This window comes from Rhea pennata, chromosome 5 (genome assembly GCF_028389875.1).
Source record: "Rhea pennata isolate bPtePen1 chromosome 5, bPtePen1.pri, whole genome shotgun sequence".
NCBI lineage: Eukaryota > Metazoa > Chordata > Aves > Rheiformes > Rheidae > Rhea > Rhea pennata.
In genome coordinates, this window is record NC_084667.1 from 1,280,215 (window position 1) to 1,297,110 (window position 16,896).

At 47.8% G+C, this 16,896-nt stretch overlaps 1 protein-coding gene across 1 annotated transcript; it reads left to right on the forward strand.

Annotated features, from left to right (window-relative positions):
* Positions 1–722: 722 nt before the first annotated feature.
* On the forward strand, positions 723–16,031 carry TMED10 (transmembrane p24 trafficking protein 10). The gene is made up of 5 exons (XM_062576607.1): positions 723–957; positions 4,610–4,730; positions 9,378–9,451; positions 13,173–13,299; positions 13,763–16,031. Exons 1-5 carry the CDS (start codon positions 745–747, stop codon positions 13,882–13,884), a joined length of 657 nt encoding a protein of 218 aa, XP_062432591.1. The 5' UTR covers positions 723–744; the 3' UTR covers positions 13,885–16,031.
* The last annotated feature ends 865 nt before the right edge of the window (positions 16,032–16,896 follow it).

A 16,896-nucleotide genomic window follows, 5' to 3' on the forward strand; every position in this document is an offset into this window, starting at 1 on the left:
GGCTTGGGAGATACCCAACTGTGTGAAAAGCTCTGGGAGCCTGCCGCGGTTCGGATTGCCCGGACACCCACAGCACGTACCTCCGCATCTTAACACATTTTTAACTTATTACCGTCTTGCGTAACAGATCATTTCTTTAAAAATGTAACAGTCCACTGGGCAATATTTGATCTACTTTGGGAAGTCGATCAGAAACGCACTCAAATCTAATTCTTGCCAAAGGTCCCCTTTCCGGCAGGCCCCTTCCCGGCCGCAGCTCGGAGGAGAGCCGGGCCTGGCGGCCGCGGGTCGGGGCTGCGGCTCCGGACGGACCGAGCGCCCGCGCGGCCTCCCGCGGGGGCAACGCGCCCTTTGCTGCTGCCCACCAGCCAAGGAGGCCGTGCGCGCCCTTTCGAGTCGCTACTAGAAAATGACCCATTTTTATTAAAAAAAAAAAAAAAAAGGCAGCAGTGACTGCGTTATGTTCATTTTACTTCCTTCCGCCTTCGCTGCTAATGCTGGGAGGTATTTTAGGGGGGGTGGAGAGCCCGTTCGAGCTCCCTCACAGGCCACGGGCATCCTGCGCGCTTCACGGCCCGGCCGTTAAGGCGCCGCGCGCCCCTCGCCACACGGCCGGCGCCGCGCCGCGCCCCTCCCCCCGCGCGCGCGCGCGCGCCCCGCCCCCCCCGCGCGTGACGCGGCGGTCACGCGGCGCGCAGGGGGCGGAGCCCGAGCCCGAGGCCTGTCGCACCGGGAGCCGCCGCCATGTCGCCGCCGCCGCCGCCCGGCCGCCCCCGCCTCAGCCTGGCGCTGGCGCTGCTGGCGCTGGTGGGCCCGGCGCGGCCGATCTCCTTCCAGCTGCCGGGCAAGGCGCGCAAGTGCCTGCGCGAGGAGATTCACCGCGACACGCTGGTCACCGGCGAGTACGAGATCGGCGCGCCGCCGGGCTCCTCCGCCGGCCCCTCCGCCAACCTCAAGGTGCGGCGGCGGCGGCGGCGGCGGCGGGGGGGGGGGGAGGGGGCCGCGCCGCGCCCCGCCCCGCCCCGCCCCGCCCGGACCCGCGCCGCGCCGCGCCGGACGTGGCGGGGCGGGGCCGGGCCGGGCCGCGCCGGGCCGCGCCGCGGCGGCGTTTGCTCGCCGTGCGGGCCGGGAGCAGGCCGCGCCGCCGGGGAGCGGGCCGGGCCGGGCCGGGCCGGGCCGGGCCCTCGGGGGCGCCCCGCCGGGGAGCAGGCCGTGCCGCGCCGGGCCGGGCCGTGCCGGGCCGTGCCGCGCCGGGCCGGGCCGTGCCGTGCCGCGCCGCGCCGCGCCGGGCCCTCGGGGGCGCCCCGCCGGGGAGCAGGGCGGGCCGTGCCGGGCCGTCCCTCCCGTGTCACGGCTTACGTGGGTTTCCGTGGGGCGTCTTGGCCCGCCGCCGCGCTGTTCGCTGCCGGGAGGAGAGCAGCAGGGCGGCAGCGCGGAGGAGCTGTGCAGGGAGCGGGGAAGGCTCGGCGGGTGCAGCGAGCAGCGCGGTGTCCCTGCGGCAGGGAGACGCTGGAAGACCGCCGCAACAGCTTCGCTCTAGTGCTGCTCGCCGTCCGCCTTCCCTGGGCTTCTCGCTGCCCGGCTGCCCGAGTAGGTCTGCTACTACTTGATCAGGGCGCAGAAGCTTTTTGTCTGTCTTTTACTTCTCGCTGAGCCTCCAGAGGATTTTAAAAGTAGCCGTACAAGCAAACAGTGCCAAGGCTGTCTGCTTTCCGAGAACCCCTAGGCTCGGAAGTGGAAGCACTCAGTGAGAGTTGTGGGATTTTCTCCTGTTGCAGCATCTGCCTTCTGATACCCGAAAACCTTGAGACAGTGGCAGTCATGCTTGATTTTGGCTAGAGAAAGTTGTTTCTGGAGTCTCATCTTTCTTTTTTTCTTCTGCTCTCTATAGTTGCATCATTTGTAAGAGGAAACTTGTCTGTATACAGACAGAGCTAGACAGCTTCGGCGCTTTGAAGTGTTGCTATAGTGTTTGCCATGTAGGGTACGTGCATTTTAGTCTAAGTGCTATGTTACCTTCTGTCTCTTCTCACTCAGTGATCAAGTGTTGTGGGTCTCTAGTTGCCCACTCTTAGGTCAACTGACCTGCAATCATTTCGGAAACTTGCTTTTATTACAGGGGGCTTGTCTAGGGAGGTGGTGAAGCAATCCTACCCGTGAGCCCTATGCCCAGGGTTTTACTCTGGCTTTGCTGCTGAAGCTGATACCCAAATACAAATGCTCATGGAAGTCTTATTTTATCGGAACTGTAAAAATCAGTTTGATTTAAGAAAGTGAGTGTCATGCTGTACTAGTTTGAAAAGCTACGAAGGAGAAACAGACTATGCTAGTCTTGCTCTTTTACTGCTCAGGTGTGCTAGGGGCACGCAACACCCTGGGTATATTTAAGTGCTGCACTTCTGTGAAGTGCATACTCCTTTTCCTTTGTGTCTGAGTTGGTGTGGGAAGGGTTAGTTCAGAGCATGATACCTGCAGGTGGTCTCCTCCTGCGCTGGATGGTCTGTTTCAGTTCCCTGAACGGGGCCACCAGAAGGTAGGAGGCTGGTAGTTAATCTTGGCTGAGCTCAGTATGGTTCCTGTCCATGAGCTCAGTTCTGTTTGTGATATCCCAACACTAACAGTGGCACCCTCTGTTTCTGAGGAATCTGCACGGTTTGCCAGCTGGCTGTGGAAGGGAGGCTTTGGGCGGATGACGTCTCGCTGGGGCCCCATCGCGTGCGTCCGTCCCATTGTTGAGACTGGCAGTTTGGGAGCAGTTGGGCTGTTTGTCAAGGGAGAACAATGCTCTGTCTGTAGAGGATGGTGTTACCGTAAATAACGTTAGAATATTGTGAAAAATCCATTTCAGAGCAACTTCTCCCCCACAAATGTTCTGGCTGGGTTACTTGCAACTTCTCCCATCCCACGTCCCCAAATGAATGGGTAGTGTATTTGCCTGATTTGGGCAACAGCGTCCACTATTGAAGGAAGCAGATAGCAGAGCTTTTACTGTCTGAGATCCTGTTTGTGAGCAGCCTGTTACTAGAGCTGTAAAGGACAAAAATCAAGCTGCACAATATCCTCTAGCTAAAGCTTAGCTCTGGTCCCTAGAAATCTCTAGGGGATAGTGCTCAAAATGATAGGGACGTTTTAAAGGCTTGTGTGCTGTGTTCTTGTCACTGTTCCTTGAGACTGAGAATCCAGTGTGCACACTATGCAGTATCACCCTGGAGATACATACACACACCTATACATATATATATGTATGTATGTATAGGTGTGTATATATATAAGCAGACCGGCATCTTGGTAAATCAGGACCGCACTATTGAATAGTGTGCACCATATGGTCACCAAAACATACTTTTAGGTCATGTCTGTGTGGTCAGATATAGACAGTTCTGCCCCCACTTGGGCCTACTTGCTTGAGCTTCTAATGGTTCGTTGGCTTTTCTCTGGCTGGCAGGGTAAATGGCAACACAGCTGTCTGTACCTGACATCTGCTTTCATCTGCTTGATGCTTGATTACTGGTAGAGCTTAGATTGGGAACTGCAGTACTAGACCAGAGCAGTGCTCCTTGTTGTCCTCAGATGTCAATAGATTCCAGATGGTTCAGGGACGCTAGAAGAAATACCGTAACAGACAATTATGGAATAATCCATATGTAGAGGAAGTTTGTTCCTAATCTCTTGCCAGCTGTGGTTTATACCCCGAGGCGTCAGGGTTTATATCCCTTACCGTTTTTTCCTCCTAATTTGGAAACTCTCTTTTTAGTGTCTTTGTAAGATTTTCAAAGACCTCTAGTAACTATAGTATTCAGGCTTTTCAGCAGTATCTGTTAAAGGAAACTGGGAAACGTTCCAGGGGAATGTGCGCTGTTGATTTACATGCAGCATTATAAAGCTTTCAGTTATTTCACTCCTGCTCATTGGTCAGCATATTTCAGCTGGACAGACCTTTTAATTCAGTTGAGCACAGTGATTCTTAAAACTCTGTCCTGAAATGTGTATCTGTTTTTGCCCTTCGTTGATGCAGTTTGTAGACTTTCTACAGTTTTTGCCTATTGTTAGTAATTTCATACAGTTAGCACAAAGCAGTCATTATTCTGTGTGGTCTGAATTGTCTTCTGAAGTGATGACTTTTATGGATCTTGGCACCCAAACCGTTTATAATTTGGGGCTACACTGATGGTTCATTTATAGGGGAACACACGTGCCCTTCTCTATATCTTCTGCTGGGAATGAGTCTTTTTTTGTCCCATAAGTCTTTTCTGTATTTCTGTTGCTATGGGAATTTATAAATTTTGCTTGCAAAAAGAAGCTACAGAGGCAATGAATAACAATTTAATACAGCTAGAGATCCTAAATATAGTGTGTATTCAGAAGTAGTAGGGGGTGGAGAGACTTCTCTGAATGTGAATAAGTACCTGAGAGGCACTCTTCTACCTCCTGGGGTGGAAGTGAGTTGGGGGGGGAACTGAAATGGTTGAGAGGAAGGAGGGAAACTGTTGAAAGCAAAATGCAGTAAATCCAAAATGAAGGCTAGGAGAAGTCTTCCAGCTTAGTTTAAGAAGTGTAGACACATGGCAGCGAACCATTGTTCTTCATCCACATTGCATCTTTCTTACAGATAACTGACTCAGCTGGACACATCCTATATGCCAAGGAAGATGCCACTAAAGGCAAGTTTGCCTTCACCACTGAAGACTATGATATGTTTGAGGCCTGCTTTGAGAGCAAACTTCCTGTGGGTAAGTGAAGTGAGGCCTCTGCTGTCCGCCTCTAACCTCTGGTGAAGTTCATACGGAGTGGATGTATGCATTACGGGTATGGGTGAAGCAATCCCTGAGTGTGGTTTGCCAAATGCTTTAGGATTCTTAAAGCAGATCTGCAGGAAGTTTTGAGTAGGCATCAGTGGTACAGATGTGTCTGCTGTCTGTGTTGCATTGGGAAATAAGTAATGTTATGTGACTTGTGTAGAATTCTCAGGTTTCCTCTGCAAGAGACATAAGAAAGGGGAATCTTGTGCATTGCTCCCACAGAGGTCACTGCAGATCTAATGAACTGGCAGGCAAGAGAACAGACCTATCTTGCTCTTTTCTTGCTTCTCCTCGTCTTGCAGTTGAGCCAGGACAGAGTAGAACGACCTCATTTCCAGGATCCTATCTTCCTTCTCAGTTGTCTGTGTTTGCGGACAATTCTCTGTTAGGTTGAAAATCATTTTCTGGCAGGTGTATGTGTAGAAGAATGTGGCCTTGGGTTATACGCACAACTACTCTCTAAGCGATTGACAAAGGGAAGGGGAAACGAGCAGGACATCAGACATCAGTCTTGCATGTGTGCTGCAAGGATGATTGCCTAACAAGCACTGAGGCTCGTTTCCTGTGAGTGTGACGCATGTGCTGCTTTGAGCGGCTAGGCTCAACTTCGGGATAAATGTGCTGAAAAACAGCTAACACTTGGGCTTTCTGTCTTGTTTGCTGTGGTGTGAGGAGATGCAAGTTTGTAGGGGCTCACATCTCTCACAGTCACTGTCAGAGTTCTGTTGCTCAGACCTAATTCTCCCAAGTCTTACCCTAAAAAAATAGGAAAGTGCTTCACAGAGCAGCCACTAGCAGCATTCTCCATATCTGTTGAAAGGCAGTGTCTGTTTTGCTGTTCTGCCCCTCATTTAAGATGCAAATAGTTTGCCAGCGGAAGAAGACTTTCCAGAAGCAGAAGGCAATCTTCTGCATTGGGATTGGGAAGGATCTGGCTAATAACAGCTCTTTTGCAGTATTTTACAGATGAGAGAGACTCCAAATGCTCAGGGTTTTGCTTTTACTTCACTCCAAAGGTAATGCCTTCAAAAGCTCCCAACACATTGAGACATGCAGACAGCAGTGACTCATCTGGGAGAGACACTCGTGCCATTTACTGACCAACACCTGGGTATTTGGGAGGTCTCCAGACAGTCCCACATGCCCTTTCATAGCTTCCATGTGATCACAGACTGAAGTGGGAAGATTGAAGGCTTCTTTCTTTAGTTTTGTCTAGACTTTTTTTTCAGGATTTGCGACAAGAGGTTTCTTGCCTAGCCTCAGCCCGTTATAGCTCTTTCGATGGTACCAAATGCTTGTTCCATGTCTCCCTTCTATTGTTGTGAGTTTCTTTTAAAGCTTTTGGTACAGATGAAGGTAAAATATTTCCAAGTACAGCTTCTATCAGGTGACCTGTGAGGGACTGAGATGCCAGAATCTAGAGCTGCCCAACTGAGCAGCTGTATCTTCCTCTGGAGACTTTCTCTTTGGTGGCATCCAAGCTGCCAGTTTCTTCTTGGACCCAGGGGCCCTGAATTCCTTTCTGACAATGTATGCTGCACACCAGGTATCTCCTGACTTCCCGTGTTTGTGCCAGAATTCAAGGAAGTATAAAGGTGAGGGGGGTGGCACTGTGAAACCAAGTTGTGTATAGGACTTGGTTAAGGTACTGGGGAAGAAAACAAAACATGTCACAAGGAAGTGCTTGCTCTGGCTCTCCTGTAAAGCCAGCTTGAGGGGGGATGGATGGGGACTGACCAGGCTCCAATTTCTCTCTGTGTTTCTCTTTAACAGGTTTTCTTTTTCACAGTTTCCTTAAGTAAGCAGTCAGGGCTTCTAGTGCTGCAACCAAGGAGAGTGTTGATAGAGTACTGAGAGAGGACAACTGTTGGAAGAGGAAGCCAAGAGCCGTTAGGCCAAGGAGGGTCTAAGCAATTCGAATTTCTTAATTTATAACCACAGAAATGAGGAAGAAGAAGTGAGGAGATCTTGTGTTGACGGTCCAAGCTTGTCATAGTAAAAAAGCCTCTTAGAGCACTTCTTGTTGCTGTGGGTGTCTGTAATAGGCTTTTTTCCCTTCCTCAGTTCTCCACTCCTGTGGATAGAGGGGTCCTGTCTTACTGACAAGTGCTGTGGTGCCAGGAACACTTATTCTAGCATCAGATGTTAATTTCTGAGAAGAAAAGCATGGACTGCATTACCTGCTCCCCTGGGGGGCTCTTCCTGTATGCTAATCTTTACCTGTTTTCTGCCTGTAGCAGAACTGCCTTATCGTGATGGCAGTTCTGTATGGTTGTCGTAGAATTGTTGCTGGGACAGTTATGGAGAACTGATTTTGCTTTCCACTCTACCAATAAAAATAAAGGATCTGAATTTACTGGAGGGACTGTAGCATCGCTTTGTTGCCTGTGCTTCTTTGAGGCAGCCTTTAATTCTTCTCTTTATGAAGCTTGCTTGAGAGTTCAATGATGTATGTATTCTGGAATTTCTTTGGAAAACTTCTTGACATTGACTTAAACCATCCTGTTTGCTCATTGACTTAGCAAATTAGGAGCTCTCTTAATCTCCCAGGAGGCAGCTCTGTGTTCACATGAGATGACCCAAGGAAGATCTTGACCTCTCCGAGGATGCAGGTATTAGCAGGACAGTTTAGTTAAAGATCTCTGGGAATTCTTGTTTTTTGTCTTGCTGCTGATCTCCTCTGCTCTGGTGAGCACTGGCTGCAGGAGGGGCAGGGAGTTACCAAGGGTCTGGTGACCTGGAAAGAGGCTGCCTAGTACCTCAGCCTCAGTAAACTTCTGGAAGAGCAGCTTCGGTTTTTGCACAATAGTTCCTGACAGTGTTAACCTCTTGCAGAATGTCTGCGCTCCATCCCTTTGCACTCAGCAGCTCTTTCATTTGTCTTGTTTACTGCCTCTTGGCAGCTCTCTCTTCCAGACCAATTAATCCTTCCAGTTCTGTTCTCCTGTTCACTGGCCTTTTCATCTTTCTCACCTCTTGCTGGAAGCCCCAGAGCTCCACCCAAGCTATTGTAATTTAAACAACAAAAAAAGACACGCTGAAATGTGTACTTTGAATTTTCTTGTGCAGCTACTTCTGCCCATCCTGTCAGTCTCCAGGCATACTGATATATGACGTAAGTGGTCAAAACCTGTGACTAGAGAATGGAGCACTGGGTTGTTGTAACATGTCAGTTCTGGGTTTTGAGTTTGCTTTACAATAACCAATGTTTTTAAGCAAACTGAAAGTTTCAATACTAATCCTAATTGATCCATTAGGCTCTTACATAGCCCAGTTTGAATTTCAAGCCATTGTATCCTGCAGGAAACTAATGAAACAGTTTATAGTTGATGCAGACCATGGTGCCAGTAGGTTATTCCATGTCCTGATAGCAGTACAAACTGGAGGTGATTCTGCTCAGGTGGTGGGGGAGCTTTTTAGCGGCTAGAGAGAGAACTTGAGGTTGCTATTTAAAGATCTGGAACATGTTCCTAGCTCGATCTGAAGTGTCCCTGTGTAACCTGTGTATTGAATTTGTGGACAGAGGGAATGTCCACCTGGCAACCTCCTAAGGCAAAGTGTGAGTGTTGGATATGCTCCTGGATAAAGACTCTGAAGTTCATAGTATAAGTGAATTTAGACCTTTTGGTTTTTTGGCAGCCAGCTGAGGACAACTGTATGCCCCAAAGTGCTGGGGTTTGGGACATTATGTAGGAACATGTCCTTGGTGGGTGGTATAATGGAATAGGATATTCAGTATAGCTGAAGTACTATATTTTTTAGGGCATCTTATGTACTTGTCCTTTTTTTTTTTTTTTTTTTTTTTTTTTTTGGTGAGCTTTCCCAAATATGATAGCTCGTAGCAGTTAAAAAAAACTGTAGCAGTTCAAAGGCTGTTAGTGGTAGGGTGGAGGCTCCAGCCCTAAAACATACCTGTTGCGCTGTTGTTTGCTGTACTTGCTGTGGCTGCAGATGGCAGTATTCTGACGTAGCATTTTGTTTTCCTGGCTTGGGAAGCCTGGAGTCATCTTAGGGTTCGTGAGTCCCAGGAGTGGATCTCTTCTTTCCCAGGAAAGATACTTTGAAGTGTTTGTCTTCCCTCCTGAGACTCTGCAGCATGCTAGGACCAGTAGTCCCCATATGCTGTAACCCTGAATTAGATGAGTTTTTCTTCTGCTCCTTTATATGTAAGATCATTTACAGCCTTCGTGATCTTGATAAGTTGTTGGTACTCTCCTGCTAGCAGGAAAGTGGGCTCCCCAGTTGAATATTTGTCTCTCTGCTGACTTGTCTCCAGCCAGGCTGTCTCATAGCAGCTGGTATTCATCTTCTATTCCTCTGCAGTTTTTGCAGTGATTTGCATCCTACACACATTTAGCATTCGTAGTTACAGCTTGTTCTCATTATCTTTGGGAGGCTCTCATTCAGCCAGGATTTATTCTGAAGTCTCTGTATTTTTAGGCTGGACTGTGCTGCCTCCGCAGTTAGCTGCAGACTGGAGGGGAGGGATGTTGAGTCCTTCCTCAGTGGTGGGGAGAGCTGGTGATTTCCTGGCAGGCTGAATATTTCGCACAATGAATCCTTTCATTATGCTTCCAGGAACAGGGAGGATGCCGGACCAGCTCGTGATTCTGGATATGAAGCATGGAGTTGAAGCAAAGAACTATGAGGAGGTATGTCGCTTGGCTGCCTGCACTTCAGACTCCCCTTTCCTAGCACTCACGTGATGCCATTTGTAGATCTGGGGCTCGTGATGGGAAGCTGTTTTCCCAGCGGTGATGAAGGCCTGTCTGTGACCTACTGTTCCATTGAAGCTTTGTTGTGGCATGTGGGGGCAAACATCAGCTAAAATCCATTCTGTGCTCTGGGGCCGTATGTGTGACTTTCTTTGCCAGGACATTGTGACCCAGCATAGGTATCAGCGGCAACAAGAGGCTGTGGTATATAGTTTCCCCTAACTCAGCAGCAGAGGGCATTTTAGGTTAGTTTCAGATCAACCTAAAGGTGAAGTTGCATTTCTACTGTTGTTACCTTCATGACTGTGAGAGATGCTGGTCTGACAGCCAAGAAATGGCACTTCTGTATTTCTAGGAACCAGCAGTGTATCAGTATAAAGGTATTTGGCAGAGCAGTTGGTGTGAAATGAGTACCCGGTTTGAAGGTATGACATTGGGAATGGACATGAAACCTAAATGTTTCCATTTTAGAATTTATTTATTTATTTATTTATTTAAGACCCCAAAGCCAGCTGTGTGGAATAACAGTTGTTTTGTGGTTGGGACAGTCTCTGGCTGGTGGTTTGTAGGCTGAATTTTGATAACTGCTACCATGCCTTTGGCTTGCCAGGATTTAAGGTTGATTGGCCCCTAGCAGATCCTGTGCCTGAGAAAATGAGAGTTGTTAGTGGTGAAAGGTTCTTGCAAATGATTGCTATGTCCACTGAACAAAACAGCATGGGAAATGACTTATGGAGGACAGTGAGTAGCAGAGGCAGTGTATGATGGCAGTTAAGACGACTAATATATTTCTGAGCTGGGCCTGCTGTAGTTTCATATTCTTTTGAGCTTTTGGGCTAGCACATCCCACATGGAAAATAATAAACTGCTTGGGGTCAGAGAAGAGCGAAGCAATAATTGGGCTGGCCGGCCAGCTGTGTGGCTAAACCACCTATTGAAGGATCTACCCTGTAGATCTTGGCAGGGGTAGGAAGCAACTTAGACTCCTGGGGACCTCTCAGAGTGATGGATCCTGTCCAGCCTTGTCGAGCAGCATGTCTGCAAAGTACTTAACTGGTTTACTGTTGTGCTGCTGCTATCGTTTAGCCACACTGCTTTGCAATGTGTTTTCCTCTCATCTCCAAGTTACTGTAGTGCTTGTGGTTTTTTGATGTGGCAGGTTGGTGTAAGGCCTCAGAGGAGAGGACTGTTGTCCAGGATTCTCTCCTGGAGTTGCTGCCTTTTTGAGCCTTTTGCTTGTGATGTTAATCTGCTGTAAGGCACCATTGTCCTCTCCCGCCCCCAGTTCTTGTTGCTGAGCTGCTGCGAGGAAAGTTGATGCAGGGGTTTGCACCAGGGTCAGTGATACTGTCCTGCTTGTGCATGGATATGTGCAGTGAGAGTAGGGATGGTGCCTGAGTCTGGCTGCCTCAGCTTGCTTTGCTCCAAGAATGTCTGGATCTATGCAGCTAAGATGGTGAGCTAAGTTAGAGAAATCTTAGCCGTTCTACTGTACGACTTTGTCAGTCATCTTTGTTCCCTGGGGTAGAGAAGCAAAACTTTTCCATCTGGTGGATAGAAATGGAGGTAGGTAAAGGTGAAAAGACTTTTAAAAGGACTCCAGGAGACTAGCTGATGTAGAAAGGAACCTAAATCTCTTAAGTCCTTGCCAAATTCTGCCACAATGAGCATCTCTGTGCTGGGAAGAGTTAGGCTTTGGCTCATCTGTGAGTGGCCCCTGAGAAGCTTGTTGGAGTTGTTCTCTTGGCTCTGGTGGGCAAGATGTTCTCATGCCTTCCAGGCTGGTGGTGTTCCTATTGCTCACCATCACAGATGCTTTGGGAGGTTGGATTCACTAAGGGCAAGAGGGCTTTAAGGATATATGTCTGAAAGTCCGTGCAGGACTGAGAGTAGCCTCACCGATGAACAGCAGCTAAAGGATGCAAGATGTTTCTTTTTTTTTTTTCCCTGTGAAGTCTTTCTGTGAATGTGCAAAAGCACACATTGAAGGTATATATACCATGAAGGTATTGGAGCCTGTCACCTCAGGGTTGTTTTGCCAGGAGAGATGCCTGAAACATTGTCCATGCTACAGGCTGCTGCTGTAGCTGTGTCAGCAGAGCACAGGCCGTAGGTATGATTATGCTAGTGAGAGTTTTTCAGCGAAACTCTTCTGGCAGAGGTGCATCCAGACCGCAGCGTTTTGTCGGTGCAGTGTGTCAGATAGTCTCCTGTTTCCTACCCCCTCTCATGCTCCTTCCAAACTGGCACTGCTTTGCTGGCAGAATTGTAGTATAGAGCTTGAAGGCCTACTGCTTACCAGAACATGCACGTCATGCAGGAGACTCTTCAGTGAAATGGCTGATTAAATATCATTTTCCTGGTTGTAAGTGTCTCTTCGGATCTGCTCTGCATGGGCAGCTGTGTCTAGAGTGGCGTTTCTGGGATGCCTGCTCTGGGAGCGCCCTCTGTTGCCTGCATGACTGCTGCTTTGAGCGGTGAGGGACTTGGTCCTGGAGCTTCTGTCCTGGGTCACTGTGAGAAGGGTTCTCTGCAACCAGTCTGTGAGCTGTGTGCCATGTGTTTCCTCTGGTGATTCCCAGGTCATATGGTATTTGTCTTGCATTGTATCACGACACGGAGTCTGGCCTTCATGCTGGGTTTCTCAGTCGTAGTAATGACAAATTCTGTGCAAGAAACAGTGTTACTCAAAATCTGCAACGTAGCAGTGGCAGAAATTGCAATTAGCTTCCTTTGTGTAATGTCTTTGTGTCATGTGTTTGACATGCTGTGTAGGCAGGCTGGGCCAGGGAATCTTTGTGACTCCACACATCTACCTTTTCAACTTTAAATAGTTACTGTAGTGGAATGTGCTTTCTAGTTGAATTTCCTGTAGATTTTTCTTGCACATATAAATTTGTGGCTTACAGGAACATGACTTGCATGAAATGCACAAAAATGATGTCCTGTAAGACCCAGTTTTATGAAGCTAGCTTTTTTTTTTTTTTTTTAATTATTGGCTCAGCTGGAGCCCATCCCTTACATGTTCCCTGCAGTGTCATCTGGTGGCTTGAGGCAGATGGAGCACTTTGTAGCTGCATGGTCCCCACCAAGAGCATTGTGCTCTTATGTACGTAATAAACCCCCTGCTATTAGGAATCAAAGCGCCCTGACTTTCTGGGATATATGGCAATGTTTAACAAAGTGAGTCTCAGTGCTGCTATCCAGTGTGCGTATATAACAGTACTGTGTGTATATATATCCGTATATCTATCCATTTATCCATCCATAGATAAGTTACAGTCACCTGTACCTTGGTCTGTGGCTTTTGTTCACTGGAGGCTTAGCCATGTGGTAAGCTCTTCATGCGCGGTCCTTGGAAACCTACTGTGATTAAGCTAACATTCAGTAGAGTAAGAAGGGAATGTGCCTGTGTGCACGCTTTGCACCCTCCTTCAAGTAGGAGGAGTAAATGCGTTTTTCTGAGAACAGGTGGGAGAACTGCTAAGTGTTTTATGCTATGGTAGTTTCTGGCTTGTACAGGTATTTCCCTAGGGGAAGAATGCCCCAGATCTGAAGTGTGGGAGAAGGAATGGTTCTTCAAACTGGCAGCAGAAGTCAGCCATATGGGAGCTTTTGTTTTTGTCTCCATGATTTCCTGAGTCTCTTTTTCTTCTAGATTGCTAAAGTGGAAAAGCTGAAGCCTCTGGAAGTAGAATTGAGGCGCCTAGAAGATCTTTCAGAGTCCATTGTTAATGACTTTGCCTATATGAAGAAACGAGAAGAGGAGATGAGGGACACTAATGGTAAGAGTCTGTGTATTCCTTGGGAGGACCAGAGCTCTAAGACATTTGGTCTTGCTGAACGTGTTATTAGGACAGAATCTGGAGATGAGGCAATTGCAGTGGTCTGTCTGTTTTATTCCTAGTTAGAGGAAACCCTCTGAAACTTCTCTGCTTCTGAAGCAGTCATTCAGTCTTATGTGTCCTCTCTCTAGAAATTGGTTCTTTCTCTCTCCAATACTAACGTGAATTATTCTGTACTGTTTCGTGTTGCCAGTCAATCACAGTTTCATCTTGTCCCCTCTCATTAGATGACCTTCCTTTATTCTCATGTATTGCTAGTGCTTGGGTACCCTTATCTTTGTGACGTTTGATATGTTGACATTAAAGTTTTGTAGGGATGGGGAAGAAATATCCTGGGGACTTTGCCCCCTTGAGGAGCATCCCGTGATGCTGAACTCCTGTGCAATGGTTTTGTCTGTTTCAGAGTCAACAAACACCCGGGTTCTGTACTTCAGCATTTTCTCCATGTGCTGTCTCATTGGACTGGCCACCTGGCAGGTCTTCTACCTGCGTCGCTTCTTCAAGGCCAAGAAACTGATTGAGTAAAGGAGCAAGGCCTCCTCCCCCTCCTTTCAGACCCAGCTGGACACCGCTGGGATCCAGCCGTGGCCCTCTGGAGCCATCTCGTGGATGATACCCACTGACTGGAACTTTACTGCAGGAACTTGGCCCCTAAAGGGGGAGGGGAGCATAGACATTGGAGGCAATTGGGGACTTCTAAAATCCTATTGGATGTTGAGGGTGGGGGAGGTTGTGATGGGTCTGGGGGTTCCTGGGGCAGCGATTAAATAAAAATGATGTTTCCGTGACAGCTGCAGCAAGTTTTTGCGCTGTCTGTTCTCCATTTATAATCCTGGCTTGATGATGTCTCCCATCTGTCTGTGACTGCAGTGTTACTCTGAGCCACTTGATCCTGCTGAGCTCATTAGGTGCGATGCAGCTAGCACTGGGGCAGAGCAGGGGATTCCCTGTTCTGGCCAGCTGGGATCCAAGCCTCATGCAGACAGAGGTCAGCGCAAAGCAATAGGATTCATCATTCCAGCAGGGCCTGAGGATAGAGGGAGGTCCAAGGGTTGGTACCTGTCGTGGACCTTGGTGTTTCTCCCTGTGGGAGCTGAAATCTTTGTGCTGATGGTCCAGGCACTTGACTGTGTGGCAGTTCAGCCTGGAGGAAGGGATGCCTTGGAAGGAGAGCTTACTAACATTTTGAGCTTGGAGAGGAGAAGCCTGTCCTGCTCAGATAATCTGTCCAGCCTTGATGTCACCCTTGCTCCATGTGTTTTTCTTGGATTTGCCTCTCCTGTTCTGAAATGATGGAGCAGTCTCCCTGAAAACCTTGGTCAGTGACAGCCTTCTGCAATGCAGACAGGAGGCATCAGTCAGATACAGTCACAGTGCAAACAGGAGCAGGTTGGGCTAGGAAACTTTGTCTTGCATTGAGTACGAGACTTTTCTCACCTAACCCTGTAGAGTTTATTCAGCAGACAACTGGCTGAATCTCCCTCTTGAGACCTCAAAGCAAGGAATGCTTTTGCTGTGTGAAGCATGAAGGCCTGTACGCTGCTTTGAGGTCTGGAGTTGCAAGAGGGGCTTTGCAGGTTAGCAGAGGATGTGTTGGAAGTATGTGGATGAACTAGAAAGCAGTACACAGTAGGAACAGGCTAAAGCTGCATCTATGGGGCAACTGAGCTGTGCCATCAGCAGAACTATTGTTCTCCTATGTGGTATTACAGAGAGCAAGTGGACTCTCGCAGGTTCTTAGCCGTCCAGATGGCATTGTGTCAAATAGTCTAGGCTGTTTAAAAAAAAGGTGGTGGGCAGGTTAATTGCCTGAATTTACATGCTGCAGTGATTAAAATTCTTTCACCTTCTCTGTGTTCCTTCAGAGCAAATGGTTCAGCAGCACAGCATCGTGGATTGTGTCTAGACCATTCTGGCTAGGGAAAGGGTTGTCATGGCCCTGGGCCCAGCCTACCATTTTTGAAAAAAAAAAGCATATGTTCATAATTTCTAACCTGAATCTGATCTGTTGTTGGGAGGGAAACGGTTGTTCGGGGCGAGGCAATGAGAAAGAGGGTGAAAACATGATCTACTGTCATCTAATACGTTAGGACTTTGCACCTCCTTTTCTATTGCCAAGATCCTGGAGTTGCTAGTTCCACTGGAAAGTGCTTATATTGCTTTTAATTTGTTTCCTTTTTAACAAAGCCATATGAAGAACCCAAGTCCACTCCTCTCCCTCTGCATCCACTTTGTCCGTGTAAATTTTTGAGAGCTGTTACAGCACAGAACAGCAGTTACGCCACAAGACTGAATTGCAAAAGTCACTTGAAGTTAGTTTTTAGGTCCTACAGTTTGAAGCCTGTAGCAGATCTGTTAAGATTTTGCTTTATATATATATATAAATTGAAAAGACAATACAAGGAGGAGGCTTTCCCTGTCTTGTCTGTTTTGATATCCTTTCCCCGACCTTATCAGAGTACAAAACAGATCTTTAGGATAGAAATGGTGGTGAGGCTTTCAGTTCCCCAGATGACTGTTGCAGTATCATCGTTCTGATGTTGCTTTTTGACCTTCACTGTACGGGTATGGTTCAGGGAACAGATCTGGGGGACTGGTACGGATTTATCTGTAATGACTGTTTGGGGAATTTTATCAATTTTCTCAAATAAAATTTCTTTGGGGGAAAATAACCCATCTCAGTTGTCTCTGCTAGTCTTGTCCTCTTTCTGTGCATTCCTACTGTTCCCTGCAAGCTGACCTGTCATAGGAGACCGCAAACACACAGACCCCCAGGGCTTTGTGCTTCTCTACCAGAAGTTGGTTTCTAAAGAATTTGAGAATTCTGGAGTCTGGAAAGGACTATACGTACTGGATTCTGTCAGAGGAATACGATCAGCACAGCAAATGGCAGTCATTCAGAAAGAGTTGTCTCTAACGAGTCTGTTTTGTTTGCTTCTCCCCCCCCCCCCCATTATCTTTCTCTCTGAGGAGAGGTTTTGAGAATACCAGTTTGGTGTATGCTTGGCTGATAGTGAAATAGGGCTGATGCTCTAGAGTACAAGATTGAATTTTTCACTGTCAGCTCCCAAATAAAATTAATTTCATTAAGAGAGATTTAATTGCATTTGGTTTTGTGCTTCAGAAGAAATCTTAAATTGTTGCAAAGATGAATTAGTCCTATGTGAGTGGCAGATTTTTACTGAAGAGCGTGATGAGGTTTTTACCTAACTGCTGTCAGATATCCTCTATTGGGCCTCATGCAGTTACCAAGTGAGATACGTCACGTAATAGGGCTGAGGCTACTTAAATGCTACATAACTGGTTAGTAGTATCAGGGAGAATTTCAAGAATGGAAATTCCCAGACCTCTGGATAAGGATTAGCCTTTACAAGTTCTTGCTTGGATGATGATTTGAGTATGTGAAATCATACAGCTGTTCTCATGCGGTAGGTTGGAGGTGGGTCTGAGCTGTTTCAAAGTACTGTGGATGCAGAGCTGGTATGTTCATTCCATTTTACTTCTGGGAAATGGGCTAAAGTTGAGCTGTTACAGATA